The sequence below is a fragment of the Electrophorus electricus genome, chromosome 14 (genome assembly GCF_041902795.1).
Source record: "Electrophorus electricus isolate QZ-2024a chromosome 14, ASM4190279v1, whole genome shotgun sequence".
NCBI lineage: Eukaryota > Metazoa > Chordata > Actinopteri > Gymnotiformes > Gymnotidae > Electrophorus > Electrophorus electricus.
Window position 1 is genome coordinate 23,925,150 of NC_137510.1, and position 17,351 is coordinate 23,942,500.

General features: G+C 38.8%; 2 protein-coding genes across 4 annotated transcripts; both read left to right on the forward strand.

Moving 5' to 3' along the window:
• The first annotated feature begins 1,750 nt into the window (after window positions 1-1,750).
• Window positions 1,751-8,619, forward strand: LOC145651250 (uncharacterized). The gene is made up of 8 exons (XM_081696960.1): window positions 1,751-1,870; window positions 3,799-3,923; window positions 4,111-4,236; window positions 6,047-6,071; window positions 6,174-6,194; window positions 6,396-6,449; window positions 6,862-6,962; window positions 7,367-8,619. The coding sequence occupies exons 1-8, from the start codon at window positions 1,771-1,773 to the stop codon at window positions 7,379-7,381; spliced, it is 567 nt and encodes a 188-aa protein (XP_081553086.1). The 5' UTR covers window positions 1,751-1,770; the 3' UTR covers window positions 7,382-8,619.
• A 2,389-nt stretch (window positions 8,620-11,008) lies between these two features.
• LOC145651241 (uncharacterized) lies at window positions 11,009-15,361 on the forward strand. Of its 3 annotated transcripts, XM_081696925.1 has the most exons (7): window positions 11,009-11,147; window positions 12,277-12,392; window positions 12,523-12,657; window positions 13,237-13,261; window positions 13,402-13,500; window positions 14,514-14,611; window positions 15,015-15,361. In XM_081696925.1, the coding sequence occupies exons 1-7, from the start codon at window positions 11,075-11,077 to the stop codon at window positions 15,066-15,068; spliced, it is 600 nt and encodes a 199-aa protein (XP_081553051.1). In that variant the 5' UTR covers window positions 11,009-11,074; the 3' UTR covers window positions 15,069-15,361. The 3 variants fall into 3 exon arrangements, with proteins under 3 accessions (XP_081553051.1, XP_081553052.1, XP_081553050.1); XM_081696926.1 differs by lacking the exon at window positions 14,514-14,611; XM_081696924.1 differs by lacking the exon at window positions 15,015-15,361 and having other exon boundaries at window positions 14,514-15,004.
• The last annotated feature ends 1,990 nt before the right edge of the window (window positions 15,362-17,351 follow it).

Sequence of the window (17,351 nt, forward strand, 5' to 3'; positions counted from 1 at the left end):
GGTAAAGTGCAAAAAGCAATATTCCCTGAATCTGTTCTGCAAAAATAATCTGTCCAGTCAGTAACCAGCCAAAGGGACACGTCCAGGCTTACTCACACAGTGCTCCTCGTAACAGTCCCTCTCCTGACCCCTGTCACCAGATTATTAGTTCTCTAACCACTCACACTAGTTCCTAGTTCACCTTCATCACCATCTCTAATTAAGCCTACAGGAATATTCCTTCAGTGCTTTGCATTTTTCCTTTGTGCTTAGACAGACGTCTGAAGTGAGAGTCTTAACGAGATACTTTATGTGCTCAGTCTGCTCATGCTGTGTTTGACTTTTTTCAACCTTTTGTTTTTTTTATTTGAGCAGCAATAAAGCTCTCATTTGTTTTGCACTTCATTCTCTCCTTAATGATGTCTCACAATTATTAAAAGAAACCAGAGTTCATTCATTTGCAGCATTTAGCTGACGCTACTTTTATCCAAAGCAAATTATGACTGAGTATAACTCAAGTAATTTAGGGTTAAGAGCCTTGCTCAGGGGTCTCAATAGGGGCACTTTGGTAATGGTTGAGCTTGAAGTGCCAGTATTTACTACAGGTTACTAGTTAATAACCTGTAACCATTCAACCATCACTGCTGTGCATTCAAACTCATGAAGTCATATCTGAACGTGTTCTAAAGCCTAATTCATCAGCATATAGACTAAAGTAAAATCCACACTATCCAGTAGATAAGGCGCCTATGAACCTTAACCAATTTGTGTGTGTGTGTACCTCCCTGGGTATGTCTTACCATGCTGCTACAAGTAGATAAACGATGGCTGACAGAGGTGGGGATGGTTGTATCACCTTTTTTTTTACTTTTTTCTCCTCCTGACAAAGTAACTAACTATCCTTATTAGTATGTATTCAGCTACTATTGCTACTAGACTTTGAACTGTTGGTGTATGCGCAAGAAACTGATCTATGTGCATATTTTGGGGTGTGCTCCCATTTTTAAACTTTTCACTTGTGGAGGAAAAGTTAATTGGACTCGCGCCAGATGTGCGGATGAGCGAGCTTTATTGGTTCTGTCCCTTATGCACTGAGGGAGAGAAGCCTCAAACTTCTCTCTCACATGAGTTCATATACTTCCACCATTCCCCGTTGTTCTCTCATGAGGTAATCTCGTGACTCCAGGTGCCAGACCTCTCAACCGTCCTTGAACATTCTTTCCTGCTAAAAACAAGTTGTTACTCCCTGCTGCTGCGCCCCTGCCCAGCAACAGTTAAGCGATAACTGTCATACTCCATCACTTCTCGAGATGAGGGCAAAGGTCACATAAAGGTCACATATTCCTTACTTCCTCCTTTAAGCAAGCAGTAAGCATTTTCCCTCACACACTCTTTTTGTTACAACTTGGGTTGTGACAGGTTGTAAAACTCGTCAGATCTTAGTTCAGTTGACCACGTATGGAAGATTTTGAGCTGCTGTGTTAGACAGCACTCTCCACTACCATCAAAACACCAGTTGAGAGAATATATTGTGAAAGTTGTTTTACATAATCCGTGTAAAGTTCCAGAGGCAGACAATCTATGCCAAGGCACAGTGGCAGTTCGTTGTGGCCAAACCCTTTGCTAAAATACTATACGCTGTTTTTCCCTTGTCATCCGTTTTAATCGGGCAAAAGACATGGATTATTAACGCCAGAGGGCAGCAAACAGAGTCACACACCGGTCTCACCCTCCGTAATTTTCCACGCCAAGACTATGTGCATATTTCCGCATGTTTCATTCATTGAAAAGATGGCTGGCTGGGAAAGCAGACGTTGTATGGCTCGTTTACTTGTTATGTTATGGCTTATCAGTGCGATCATTCCGACATGTGCAGCAAAACCGATAAACGGTAGGCTTTTAACTTTTAATTTTCATAGAAAAGTTAAGATCATCTTAAGTGAGTCTGTGCGTGCGTGCGTGAGAAATCAGTGAAACACTTGAGCATAAGCGGTCAAGTGATGCAACATTGCCTTGCTTAGAAGGTGCTGTCTCATAGAAATTTCGGAGTAACTTTGTGCCCGTCACTTTTAAACATGGATAACTTCGACGAAGTTTCATCGTTTCTTATTCTACAGTTAGAGAAGCAATCGCAAATTGACAGCTCAGCCATAGTGACAGCACTAGTGAGCGGCCCGTGTAGGAAGGAATATTCTTGCAGTTCCACCAACACTTTGTGCAACTCACACGGGCGCCACCGATCGCCCATGGTCCACTTTGACAAGGGGTCGTATATATCAATGTTTGGGGATCTGGGATTTAACTATGGAATTGTTTGAAACAGACAAAATATTGATGTCCCACCACTAGAGCACGCTTACTTATCGAATGAGTATTTTAATCAGATTTTGGAATACGGTCATGGTGCTAACGAGGACCATGTTCGGATAGTTTACGCTCAAACGTTACAGAGTTAACTGAATTAGAAATGATGAAATTACACTGTGTAGCCTGTACACCTGCTGGTAACGACATGGCTATGCCATACCATTACAAACAGGCAAACAGTATGTGAATAAATATTCAGAACGAATATCTCGTCTAGAGGTTTTTTTTTAGAATACACTCTCAATATCAGACATTCGTTCTGAATATTTACTTAGAAAACGTAGCACACAATTTTATCATTTCTAACAAGCAGCTATGTCCGATCAATAACCCGCAATCTTAGATTCATTTTCATCAGTTCTTATACTTTAAGTACGTATAGCTCGTTTACGATTAAACAATTAAACTGATTTTTTTACACACACGCGCCTACATACGTACAAGCATAGAATAAGTGTATATATATGCAAGTGTAAGTTATCGTATGCAAATGCAAGTACTGTATATGTGCAAGCTTAAGTTAACCCATGTATGTAATATGTGCGTGTATGTATGTGACATATATATGTGTGTTTCACTAATATCGCTAAACGGCCTCTCCTAAGAAGTCATCGTGTTATTCGCTCTACAATTTAAATATGATCCTTTTTGATTCTCATACAAACAGTACAAGAAATTTGCCACGGCGACATTTCAGCAGTTGTTGGATTGCTGGACCAGTTTAGGGGAGTTTTAAAAACATGTAAACAGTCTGCACGCTGCACCCGAAACAGCACCGCCTTGTAGATAAAGCGTGTAGTCTGTGTACGTATCACCGCTCCTGCAACAAGTGTCAAATTCATACGAGTTTGTTTTAGTTGTACTGAACCGCAAAACGCATTTGGTGTGTGATCGGTGAACAACTCGCACTGATTCTTCCACAGTCTCCTTGGAAAACAGTTCACACTTAAAGCGTGGTTGTAAAAGATGTCCTGTAAAACCATCTGTAATCTGTAAAACAAAGATCAGTTGACATGCACAAGTCGGGTGTCGAGGAGTACACGTCTCCATTCACAGTTTGAAGCACAGGCGTAGATTTGGGTCGGGGGGAGTCGTCCCCCAGTAATTCCGGCTCACTCTACTCAAGTAATGGGTTAGGTTGGGTGGTGTGAGCGGTGTCCCCCCAACGTTGAAATGAAAACTACGCCACTGGTTTGAAGTTACCTCTGAACTGAACATTTTTACTGCTTATTGCTTAAAATAACCAAATTCCTTGTCTAGTCTACTTTGAAAGGTACAACTACAGCGATTGGAATGCACCGCAAGTGTTTGTTAGCTTTAATTTAATAGCCTAAATAACATTACGTGCAATGTACTGAATGAACTGTTTTATTGAAAATAACAGTGGTACACATGAGAGAAAGTCAGTGATCAGGAATGTTAGAACAGCTCCGTCTCTGTTTGTCATTTTAGACACACGTGGGTTGAAGGACTCCCCTAAATGCACATATGTTTTTGGCGTATGTACATTAAGACTTGGAGCAAAATACCCCACAGACCGATGTTGGACAGCGTGTGAACATGGATTTTATAATGAGGTAGGCCTTTATTAGGTTATTATATCTTATTAAATTTTTGTGTGTGTGCATGTGCATCAGTTTAAGAAGCCTACACTCCTGTAAAGAGTCGGATGGCATCATAGTAGAATTAATCACCATTTATTTTATTGTCCTTTTCCACAGATTACTGAGTTTTTCATATAGTTTCTTGTAATTTGTCTTTTAGACTGATAGTTTGATTGCTGTTATGAGCTTTTTAAAAGGGGATTATGAATTAGAGAAGAAAGTATCTTGCAACCTGACCAACTATCGCCATTACTGGAAGCTGCGTGACTGCACCATCTCAGCATGTGTAAGTGTTTGTATAGCCACACCCACAGACCTCCAATGCCGGAAAACCTAAATTGCACGACAGCACTGGTGGCACTAATGCATAAATTGTGCACTATATCATTGTAAACTTACCATGAATTAATGGCATTGCTGAGGCTTGTCATCTTGGCTTAACCACTAATAATTCCATATTGTTTAGCATTAAAGTTACAAAAGTCTTTAAGACCTTATAGGGCCGATGCTATTTGCTCCTATTTACTGCTATTTGATGGAGCCAACAGTGATTTAATGTGTTCGTTTTAACAGAAAACAAGGAGAAATCAAAATAAGCACCACATAACAAATTGGGAGAAGCATGATGTTATTTCCTTTGCATCTTTTAGTGCTGTTGCCTCGTGTGTGTAGGACACCCACCTCTTAAGGAGGCACTTGAATGATGCCGTGAAGGCACTCAATCCCACAAACATTTTACTTAAATACTTTAGAATCCTTTGCGACAGAGAAGAAACGGAACATTTTGTATAGTTCTTCATCAACTATGCAGGCAAATGTATACACAAAACAGACAGGAAAACCATATAAAATCCTCTCTCACCCTTCCAGTTGGTGGTCATATCTTCTTCCTCACACTCAGGCCATTTACCAGACACCTGGGAGTTTGAGGGTGTGGTGCAATATTTTTGCTGTTCCTTGGATTGTGCTAATGGACCCATCACTACTGAGAAAACCTTAGTGTTAACATTCCACATTCTCTCTCTTTATTCTTTCAGTCCCTGGTATTTTCCAACGTATCATATTTCTTCCTTTTGGATGTTTCCATAACTTGGTACTACGGCATCTTTTACCACTGGTTTTTTTTTGCGTCTTGTCCATTTTCATGATGTCTGACTGGTTCGCTGCTACTTGTCTGGATCTTTAGGTCTCATAGGATCTTTGATTTGTTCTCCACTACTCTCTATGGTTCCTTCCATCTGGACTTGGGCGTGTCCAGCACTTTTCCTTTCATGTGGTCCTTCTTGCATCCTGCTGTTTTTTAACAAAAAATTATAAAAGATGATACAATTCATACTGAGGAAAAAGTTTGGACAACCTGTACCTTAATAGCTGGAATTTCCACCTTTGGTTGAAATAACCTCAATTAGACATTTCCTCTAATTGTCCACGAGGCTGGAAGATTGACTGGGAGAAGGTGTTTCCCCACCTTTCCTTGCAGAATTTTTTCAGTGTGATGTTTGTGTGGTTTCTTGCATGCACATGCCATTTCAAATCATCCCACAGCATCAAGTAGGATTAGCTGGGTTTAGACATTCCAGAACTCTCCATTTCTTTTTTTGAGCCCGCTCTTGGTGGATTTGTAGGAATGTTTTGAATCACTGATGTGTTGCACGTTCCACCTCTGCTTCATCTTCTGATACAATAAAGAATTCAGGGTGGATTCTATGATGAGCTTGCCAGGCCCTGCTACAGTAAAGCAGCCCCAAACCATGACATTTCTACCCCCACACTTGGTATGAGGTTCTTGTGCTCAAATGCTGTGTTTGGTTTTAGTCTTTCCATGATGCTCATTGTTATTTGTGGTTTTTCACTTCTCATGAAATCAAACTTGCGCTGATGCTTTCTTATAGTAGATGCAGGTTCTTTGACATAAACTGTGGCAAGAGCTACCAGTAGGTTCCCTGATGACATTTTAGGATTGTTGGAGACTTCATTACACATCTTGTGGTCTGCTCTTAGACTGAACTTGCTAGGATGGCCTAACCTGGCCATGTTGGTGGTTGTTTTAAATGTTCTCCACTTGTAAATCATTTTCTGATATGTTTGTTTTTCAGAATGATTTTAATGTCACCTGTATAAGTGAGTACTACCTATTTGAAATTTGATTTTTTTTTTCTTTAAAATTTCATATTTCATTTTTTCGTATTGTGTAATTGTATTATGCATCTCTTTTTGTTTAAGCTCAAACACCAATCCACAAAGGTAAAATGTCAAATTTTACATTTAAATTTAAACTTACCATTGCTATTGGTATCAAGAATGCTCAACCGTTGTTAATAATAATGATACAATAATACGTTGTTAATAATAACACAAGGTGAGAAACATTGTTTTGATTTTATCCTGCGTGTTTTATTTAAGGAAATGCACATTTAAACAATTCATCTCTATTTTTTGACTTAGTTAATGAAACCAAACCAGAACAGGCTCCATCACAAGACCATGTACGTAGACCATGTAAGTAGACCATGATAGATGAATCTCATTCACTTGTGAATTGCTCTTCTGGTGGGTGTGATGTTAATTTCTGAGAAAGTGATTGAACTAAATTTTCTACTGAATCTCCTTTTCACTCTAATTTGTCTTCAGTTTAGACAAATGTTCTTGAAACTGGTCAAACATGCTAATTGTCCCCCATACTACTTTATTCTCTTTTCCTTATTTCATTGTCTTTCGTTTAATATACTTCTTAAGGAAAGCAGAACAGAATTTACTGCAAATGTACCATGTAGCAGAGCATAAGCCACATTTATTTGTGATTGGCTCCTGTGGTGGTAGTGGTGGTCAATTCCTGTTTATATGGTGGTCATTTCCTGTCCATGTTAAATTTGTTTTAATTATTTATTTATTTTTCTTCATGAATTATTAGCACCTAGGCATCACTGGCTGGTAATCACTCCTGTGCTTGTGTTGGTTATTTTGGGGTTGACTGTGTGGTACATGGTGGCAAAGAACAAAGAAAATAAGCAAGTGAGTATTAAAACATGTGATGTATATTATTTGTTTCTGGTGCCTAAATAATTTGTTCAGTTATTTGATGCATTATGTAACTGTTGACTATATTATAATTATTCAGAACTTGAGATGACATACTAAATAACAGGAAGGACACACTGTCCTAAATTAAAGGACTAGCAGCTTCCTGCTAAAATTATGGATGTGACTTGAGTCAGTGTGAATGAATGAGTCAGTGATAGTTGAGTGAGTTGTCTAAATGATTTGATTAACGTGTTATATTTTGACAATTTCCTCAACCCTGAATTGGAGGTTTTGACATTAAAAAGACAACAACAACAAAAAACACTGCAGTTCATATTCCCTTTTGTGTGTGTGTGTGTGTGTGTGTGTGTGTGTGTGTGTGTTTTTTCCTTCAGACATCCATTGTTTGAGAATGTTTGTAAATGTAAGTTGCCACAGTGTGTCCATGGTGGCACCCAGCCAGAGGACCACGCCAACTGCCTCATACGTACACACACAGGCTGCCTGTCTCATACAACTTTTATTTTATGCCTACCTTTCCTATTTTTTATGTGTACAATACATATATTTAATAACATTTTAAAATAACATTGTCACATGTGATTATACATGCTGATAATGTCAGTGTGACCTATACATTTTGTGAAAAAATGGCTCAGGTCTTAGGGCCTACAGTTCTTGCACTGGTAGGCAGATTCAATTAAAAAATGAACAAAATTTACTTGTATTAAGAATATATATAATTATGCATTACATATATAATTACATATATAATAATATATATAATGCATTATACATTAGAATTTGCACGAGAGGGTGTAAGTGTTCATATTAATGCAGTTTTCTTAACTGCAGCCTGGTTATATGCAGGATACTTATTTCATTATCTTAATTGTATGTGAGGGCTTGTACATAGTAAACATGAGCATCTAATTAGTTCTGAAGCATTAATTTTGTATGTGTACATGTGATTCAGCGGAGTTGGTTTAATTTTTAGTCTTAATAGATATTCCTCTCCTGTAATGCCTAATCACTATAACTTGATCATAGCAAATATTTGTCATTGTTAAGCTGTGGAAGCTATTACAATGAAATGCTTGACCAGGGTGTTTGCACATTTACCCAAGCAATTAACTCTGTATGACCCCTGTATGATTTCACTCTGTATGATTTAAACTGCTCTATATGAAATAGCTTTTGGGGGTTTCATATCTCTTGGGCTATGTTTGTTTCTTTTGTTTGTTTTTGTTTGTTTGTTTTTTTGGCGGGGGGCGGGGGGGGGGGATTCTTGGAATCAAAAGGTTCTTATAAAATGCCTTAGACAATTCATCTCTACTTTTCCTGTAAACCTGCTTTCTTTTTCTTTTTTTAAATGTCTGCCAAATACTGAAATGTTTCAGTATTGATGTAAGTCACTCTGACTCTGTCTCAGATCACACACAATTCTTGTTACTCTAGGGTAGTAATGTTCATATGTAACATGTCATTAAACCCTGCTAATTGAATGGACAAGTAAACATGCTACATTCATGTCCCATTACCATTATAACATTATAAAATCTCTGCCTGTCTATGGTAAATAATGGTACGTACAAATAAAGTTACTGAAAGACAAATGGATCAAACTTACATCTGTACAGCGTAACATCATTCCAGATTTGCCCACCATCTCCTTCTGCCCCACTGAATGTCCATTCAACACGTACGTACGTACGTGTGTGTGTGGTCCCTGTCCCAGCTTATCTAAACCGAGTCTAAACATCACTCATTAATTCATTAAACTAAGTATTCATTAATGTTAAGCTGTGGAAGCTTCTGTGGTGGAAATTCAATGAAACGGGGAGTCAGATGTGGATAATAAGTAAAAAAGATTTTAATAGAAAAGAAAGATTCCACAGAGTGTCGGGTTCACTACCAAGAGAAGCCCTGAGTCATACAGAGCATTGCTTAATATACAATTCTAACTGTATGCTTTGACCAATCACGGACTTCCTGCCTCTTGTTGCTATGGCTCATACACCAATCAGCTTTAAGCGTTGCTTCTCTCTTTCAGGCCAGCTGGTAACATTCTGCTTGGGTGTCGTTTCTTCTTTGCAGGCAATAAAACAGTTGCAGGCAATAAAACAAGAGTGACATTTCCTGCTTATCTGATCTATTGTCACGCTCCATTAACGTTCTTTGCTTACATAAACATTCTTCCTAGGGAACACGATACTGCTGAATGTATGTGAATCACTGAAGTACATAGTATTTCCTTTACACTTCAGAAATGAAATGCTGGGACAGTGTAGACAATTGTAGTTAATCTACCAGGCAAGACATTATGTGTGACATTATATTAGATATTAGATTCTAGGGAGTAACCACAGTGTACTTTGCTTGCACTCCGGTTCTTACTCAGTTTGTGATGTGTTTAGGATCATTGGAAATAGTTTGGCCTACATTCTAGCCAAAGTCCCATAGTGGATCTGCATTATTCTGACACTAGCAACAAAGGAACTCCAACTAGTCAGTGTGGCCCTTCTAGGCTTTTATTTGGAGATGGATATTAAATCACAGATATCCTCTACACTGAGACTGGCTATAAGACCTTGTGAAAAAACCCTCCCATCTGAAAGCAGCGTCTAACACAAAATAAACACTTTCCTGCACCTAATTTAGTCTCTTTATGACTGGGTGAACCGTAGCTAATCCAGCTAGTATTTTGGATTTTTTGTCATTTAAAACTTTTATAGTTGTTATTTTCATGCAGGAGAGGCTCTTGTTCAGAGTCAGATGGCTCAAACATACAGCTAACCTACACTGATCCCGCCTGCTGGATCACTTACCACTGCCACTAACTCTGGGTTGATTCCGGGGCCACCTCCTCTGTCACTTGGGACTGTCCGGACTCCGAAGATCCACTCCTCTGCTTGGGGGAAGCCTGGACTATAGAGGGGGTCGTTTCCGTCCTCTCCTCCTCTCCCAGGGTCGCTGCCTTCCTCCTCAGACTACCCGGTCCTACTTCTGGTCCAGGACTCCCAAGGACCACCTCGGGGACCGTGGCTCCTCCACTCCCGCCCTGAGCGACCGCGGCAGCATAAGTCCTCCCTTGGGTGGGGCAGGTGTGGGGAAGATGCCCCTCGCCTCGGTACTGCCGACACCTCCAGGAACCCTTGCAGTTCCAGGCCATATGTCCTCGATCGAGGCAGTTCAGGCACTCCATGCAAAAGACCGCCTGGTCCCTGTAAAAGAGATACCCCTGGTTAGATCCAATTGCGAAGAGGGCCGGGGGGGGTATCTCGGAGATATATATATATACGAATAAATATTTAAAGTGCAGATGACCGTGAATCAACAAAGTGATTGATTGGGATATTGACAGCGATAGAGGAAACAAGGAACACGAATGTGGCTACATTTCACAGACTTTGTCGATAAGACTTATAGGTTTTTAAATGGCAATTATCTACAACGATTTAAGACTTTAAAAGACCGTTCTGCATCTTCACGCCCGTCAGTTTGAAGGGAACCATCAATTCTTTTCCATGATCAAGCACGGTCGCGCTACACTGAAGGCTTCCATGCGCGCCTACATCTTATTTCACGCTATACACTTTGTCAAACGACGCTTAGCGCACTTTTATTGCAGACATTGAAAATAATCTTAATTAAAAATATTTGTTTTACAGCTTAATTAAATATAGCTTACTAAGGTCTAATGCACCAAAAGAAAATGTGTGATAAAACATATGTAGAAATGTCTTAAATTTGTTTTCAGTTAAATCCACAATATTTATAAAGATCACTTTCTTAGCTACTCAGGATAAGATTTCTTTATGTTTTTACTGAAATCTAGCAATATTGTGCAAATGGCTAATCAGTTCAATATAGTACATTTTAAAATTCCATAAAAACATCAATTATCAATTCACTCTGATATGTTTTTGGAGAACACATTCCAACATATTCACAATATGACACTGAAGGTTTTTACTGTAGCAATTGTAATTACTGTAGTTGAATTGTGTGACGCTTCGCAAAGTGAATACTGTAACACATGACGTAGGCGCGTACTTAAACCTCTACAGAAGCTAGCGTGACCGAGGTGGTTTATTTGAATAATGGCATGTAAGGTTAAGTACCTAGCTGTTGTTTTACTGATAACATCGAAAGGCGCTTCTACGTGGTTGGAAGGTAGGGTTGTTCTTTCTGATAAAGTTCATAGTTTTCATTTAGTGAATTGCATACGAAGTGGAATCTATTTTTTAAATACACAGTTCCTCAGCTAAGAAATGAGCGTGGTTAAAGCCAAGTTCGTGTTCATCAGCACGACAAGATATTCGTTTAGTTTAGTTTAGTAGATATTAATTTAGTTTACTAATCCGCATGATGCGGATGGCTAGGATACTGTAGCAGCCCTTGGCTTTATAACGGGTGCCTTTATTCAGCTTGTGAGACGTCAGTTTGTTCCTTGATGAGCATGGCGACAAGCACCGTAAAAACCTAAGATGAAGAAACAAAGGGAAAGAAAAAAACAATTATACTTATTCGAACTGGTAAAGTTAAGTAACATTAACAAACTTGGTGACATCAACTTAAATACCAGAAGATAGCGTTTAAACGCCACAAAAACGGGCGGGTTTTGTGAGACAGTAATAAATAAACAGGCTGAAAGCTTCACAGATACTATAAAATACACGAACACAACTTGGCATCAGTTTCTTAGAGCAGTTCAGCATTTCGGGCCAAGGGGTGCAGTATTTCTCAAAGCTGTGTAAATTCCCATTTTGTTTACTGTTCGACCTCTCAGTCACACGCAAACAGAAATGGGTGACAACCTTGAGCTAGAACGTCCGCTCTGAGTTACGGAGGCAAAGGAACGCAGACGAGGCTACTAATTTCCCGCGCATTTCTCAAACGCGCAGTCGCAAATAACTACTCTGAGCTGATGGTCATTTACAGATGCATTTCATGAGACGATGGAAAAGTACTTTTCCAAGTTGCTCTGGACAAAAGCAAATGACGCAAATGAAATGACCCTATGCAACGGAATGCATAGCGTTTCTAAGTCCTCAAATCCGTTTAGTAATGGTGTCCAGGTAGACAGTAGCGCTTTTTATTAAAATACACTGATAGGCGAAGATTTTACTTTTGCTCTTTTAATGTAGTCAAAGTGCCAAAAGCGATAACATTTGTTGTGCCCAAGATGAAATACGCGGGGAACCTGCCCCGTAGTGAAGAGTTGGACTGTGTCCAGTGTGCGAGAGCACAGCAGATCCAGCCCGGTGGGGGGTCGCTTAAGTAAGAGCGCTTTGCTGTTCAGGCTGTTCCCAGGTTATTCATATCACATGCAAGAATAATGCGACGACACTGGAACTGGATAACATCGCCGAAGAACTCTTGATTAAGAAAGACTGTGAGTGCGGCTTGTACGACGAGGTAAATGCATTTTATATAGGCCTTTATAACTAAAATAAGATTATGTACTTACGTTTTGTTTTTGTTTTTAAGAATGACGTTGTGGTGTTTGAATAACGTTTGTGTCCTCTGTCATGGTCTTGGCTTGTAGAATGATGTCTTTTTTGCTGATGTAACGCCAACGCAAGTTGGAAAAAATTGCTTGATGGATGTGACCAACGGAAGTGTGAAGATCTGCCACTGCTTGCGTAAAGTACGCTTGAAGTTGAAGTGCCCAAGCCTAAGGGTAAAAAGTTTATTCTCAGAAGAGTGAGTTTGAGTGAGAACAGGGATTTGAGGTTGAATCAGGGTAGTGGTATATCGTATGTGCTGTTCATTGATGTCAGCTCAGAATTCATCAGCTTCTGATGAAGCTGAACCTGTTGTGCTTTAACACTTCCATCAGTAACTGGATTGTTCAGAATTAGAGAATGATAAGTCTGTATACAGAGTAAAGGTGATCAGCTAGTGTACTGTCGTACAAGCATAAAGCAATAATTGAACTGACAAGGAGTTTTGCTTAATAGTTCACACTTCAGCAGTCCCCATAAAGATGGATTTATTTTTAAAGATGGAACTTAAATTTATTGGTTAGATCATTAGGTAAATTTATAACATAGAAATAAGTATACCACTAGCAAATAATATATGTTTTGTCTTAAATTTAAGTTTTAAAAATTACTCACACAGACTATTTGATGAAAGCAAATGAGCTTTTTATATTAGGTTTTGTGCTCAGTATGGTTATTCCATGCTACTCTGTGCCATTGGAAAATTTATTTTCTTTGTGTGTGTGTGTGTGTGTGTGTGTGTGTGTGTGTTTTAGGTGGAGATTATTGTCTGTTATAAAGGTAAGATTCTTTCCAAACAGTTTTTTTTTTTCTGCATGAGACATGCTAACACAAGGTGAGGAACATTTGTTTTTATTTTATCCTGTGCTTTTCATTTAAGGAAATGCAAATTTATGCTTTTCATTTTTTTTTTATTCTAGTTAATGAAACCAAACCAGAACAGGTTACACCACAAGCCTATTTGTCACGCAAGTGGACCATGAAAGATGAACCACATTCACATATGAATTGCACTTCTGGTGGGTGTGATGTTAACTTGTGAGCAAGTGATTAAACAAAACTTTCTACTGAATGTCCATTTCACTTTAATTCATCTTAGAAACTGGCCAAACATGTCCCCTATGCTACTTTATTCTCTTTCCCTTAATTCATTTTAGAAACTGGCCAAACATGTCCCCTATACTACTTTATTCTCTTTCCCTTAATTCATTTTAGAAACTGGCCAAACATGTCCCCTATGCTACTTTATTCTCTTTCCCTTAATTCATTTTAGAAACTGGCCAAACATGTCCCCTATGCTACTTTATTCTCTTTCCCTTAATTCATTTTAGAAACTGGCCAAACATGTCCCCTATGCTACTTTATTCTCTTTCCCTTAATTCATTTTAGAAACTGGCCAAACATGTCCCCTATGCTACTTTATTCTCTTTCCCTTAATTCATTTTAGAAACTGGCCAAACATGTCCCCTATGCTACTTTATTCTCTTTCCCTTAGTTCATTTTAGAAACTGGCCAAACATGTCCCCTATGCTACTTTATTCTCTTTCCCTTAGTGCATTTTAGAAACTGGCCAAACATGTCCCCTATGCTACTTTATTCTCTTTCCCTTAATTCATTTTAGAAACTGGCCAAACATGTCCCCTATGCTACTTTATTCTCTTTCCCTTAATTCATTTTAGAAACTGGCCAAACATGTCCCCTATGCTACTTTATTCTCTTTCCCTTAATTCATTTTAGAAACTGGCCAAACATGTCCCCTATGCTACTTTATTCTCTTTCCCTTAATTCATCTTAGAAACTGGCCAAACATGTCCCCTATGCTACTTTATTCTCTTTCCCTTAGTTCATCTTCCTTCATTTACTTCCTAAGGAAAGCAGATCTGAACATACTGCAAATGTACCATGTAGCAGAGCGTAAGCCACATTTATTTGTGAATGGCTCTTGTGGTGGTAATTTCCTGTTTATATGGTGGTCATTTCCTATCCATGTGAAATTTGTTTTAATTATTTATTTTTCATTATGAATTATTAGCTCCTAGGCATCACTGGCTGGTAATCACTCCTGTGCTTGCGTTGGTTATTTTGGGGTTGACTGTGTGGTACATGGTGGCAAAGAACAAAAATACGCAAGTGAGTATTAAAAACGTGATTAATATTATTTGTTACTGGTGGCTAAATAATTTGTTCAGTTATTTGATACATTATGTAACTGTTAACTAATATAATTATTCACAACTTGAGATGACATACTAAATAACAGGAAAGACATACTGTCCTAATGCACTAGCAGCTTCCTGTCTTTGCATTCAAAAGCTTTAGTCTGTTAAGATTATGCATGTGACTTGAGTCAGTGTGAATGAATGAGTCATTCATGAGTCAGTGAGATGGTTGAGGGAGTTTGCCAAACGGTTTGATTATTTAACATGTTATATTTAGACAATTTACTCAACCCTAAGTTGGTGGTAGATTTTCAGAGGACTAAAAATCTGCAGTTTATATTTCTTTTTCTTTTTTTTTCCTTTTCTGCACCCAGCTAGAGGACCACACCCACTGCTACACACGTTGTCCCTTCTCTGCTGCCAGCTAGAGGACCACACCCACTGCTACACACGTACACACAGACTGCCTGTCTCAGAACTTTTTCTGCCTACCTTTCCTAATTTCTTATTATATTAATGATATAACATTGTGACATCAGCATTATGCATGCTGATATCAAAGTGTGACCTATACATTTTGTGAAAAAATGGCTCAGGTCTTGGGGCCTACAATTCTTGCACTGGAAGGCAGATTCAATTGAAAAATGAACAAAATATACTGATATTAAAGGGGGGGGGGGGGGGTGAATAAATAAATAAATTTATATATATATATATATATATATGCATAATATACATTAGAATATATGAATGTGCACATGAGAGGGTGTAAGTGGTCGTATTAATGCAGTTTTGTAACCTGCTTATATGTAAGATACTTATTTCATTAGCTTAATTATATGTTAGAGCTTGTACATAGTAAACATGAACATCTAATGAGTTCTGAAGTGTTAATGTGATTCATATGTGTGTACATGTGATTCAGTGGAGTTGGTTTAATTGTAATGCCTTTTACAATAGATATTCCTCTCCCATAATACTGAATTTTTAGAACTTGATCATTGAAGTATTTGTCATTGTTAAGCTGTGGAAGCTGATACAATGAAATGCTTGACACATTTACCCAAGAATGCTACACTGAAGTTAAATGGTGCCAGTCAGGAATTTCTCAAATGGTTTATGCAAAACTTCAATAAACTGCTGACAAACACACAGAAGCTCATTTTATTTTTATGTTATTTTTTATTGTTAGTAGTGTGTTTCTGTGTTAATGATGTTTAAAAGAAAAAAGGATGTGATATAAATTATGTAGATTTATATACACTATATTGTCAAAAGTATTTACTCACCCATCTAAATGATTGAATTTAGGTGTTCCAATCACTTCCATGGCTACAGGTGTATAAACCCAAGCACCCAGGCATGCAGACTGCTTCTACAAACATTTGTGAAAGAATGGGTCGCTCTCAGGAGCTCTGAATTCCACCGTGGTACCGTGATAGGATGCTACCTATGTGTACAGTCGTGAAATTTCCTCGCTACTAAATTTTCCACAGTCAACTGTCAGTGGTATCATAACAAAGTGGAAGCATTTGGGAATGACAGCAACTCGACCACGACGTGGTAGGCTGTGTAAAATGACAGTACAGGGTCCCCTGATGCTGAGCCGCATAGTGCACAGAGGTCAGTCACTTGTTACAGACCTCCAAACTTCATATGGCCTTCAGATTAGCTCAAGAACAGTGTGTACAGAGCTTCATGGAGTGGGTTCCCATGGCCGAGCAGCTGCATCCAAGCCTTACATCACCAAGCGCAATGCAAAGCGTTGGATGCAGTGGTGTAAAGCACACCGCCACTGGACTCTACAGCAGCGGGGACGCGTTCTCCGGAGTGAAGAATCACGCTTCTCCGTCTGGCAATCCTGTACAACATCAGTGTCAGACCTCAGAAATGCGCTTCTAGAAGAATGGTCAAAAATTCCCATAACCACACAAAAAAATCCTACACAAACACATTCTGTCAACTAGTACCTCCTCCCCCGCACTTTGTTCTATTGAGCCGATAGGCTAATATTTTGGCCAAGCCGCAGATAGATGAGTCATCTCTCTCTGACACAGACAAGTATGTGGCATTACGGTAATACAAATGTGGAGACAAAGGCATGCATATTTTTATATGTCTAAAGCGCAATAAAATTTCTACCTTCCTTTCTAAGTTGAAAAAACAGGACTGACAAATCCTCTTGATGTGTATAGTAAAACACACCCAGATTTATCATCACCAAGGGCTTACTCTTTAACCCAGCACAATCAAGAGCTAACTGAACCTTTAGGACATGGCCTCCAAAACACAATTAGGACTTTTATTTTGTCTTCTTTCAATCTGTGAAAATTTTGAGACATCCAGATTTTAATAGCAATCAGACAATTGGTAAGATTGACCAATCTACCAAAGTCATTCTGATTTATGTAAAGGTAGTAATTCAGTAAATTACATGTTTGGCTTAAAACGTGTGATGGGTATGTAACGATACTTGTTTGTGTTTCCATTTGGGACCATTGCTTCTCTGTAATAGTTTCCACATATATTTCTTATTTAAGATTTATGCCTGTTTATTGCAATGCTAACCAAATGAGTCAAATCCTTTTGGCACCATATGACACTGAAGCGGATTTGTATGTTACTAAAAGTTACTGAACCCCCCCCTCCCGAAACACACTGTCTTATAGGTCCTCGGTGCTTCAGGCCTGACCTACCATATACTGAAGCCT

What these genes read in the sequence shown, in the direction of transcription:
- LOC145651250 (XM_081696960.1), top strand. Translation starts at nt 1,771, where the DNA reads ATGGCTGGCTGGGAAAGCAGACGTTGTATGGCTCGTTTACTTGTTATG. An exon ending in TTTTAATGTCACCTGTATAA is followed by an intron (nt 6,072 to 6,173) that starts GTGAGTACTACC and finishes TTTTTGTTTAAG; the next exon opens with CTCAAACACCAATCCACAAA. An exon ending in AGACCATGTACGTAGACCAT is followed by an intron (nt 6,450 to 6,861) that starts GTAAGTAGACCA and finishes ATGAATTATTAG; the next exon opens with CACCTAGGCATCACTGGCTG.
- LOC145651241 (XM_081696924.1), top strand. Translation starts at nt 11,075, where the DNA reads ATGGCATGTAAGGTTAAGTACCTAGCTGTTGTTTTACTGATAACATCG. An exon ending in CGCTTCTACGTGGTTGGAAG is followed by an intron (nt 11,148 to 12,276) that starts GTAGGGTTGTTC and finishes TTTGCTGTTCAG; the next exon opens with GCTGTTCCCAGGTTATTCAT. An exon ending in ACATATGAATTGCACTTCTG is followed by an intron (nt 13,501 to 14,513) that starts GTGGGTGTGATG and finishes ATGAATTATTAG; the next exon opens with CTCCTAGGCATCACTGGCTG.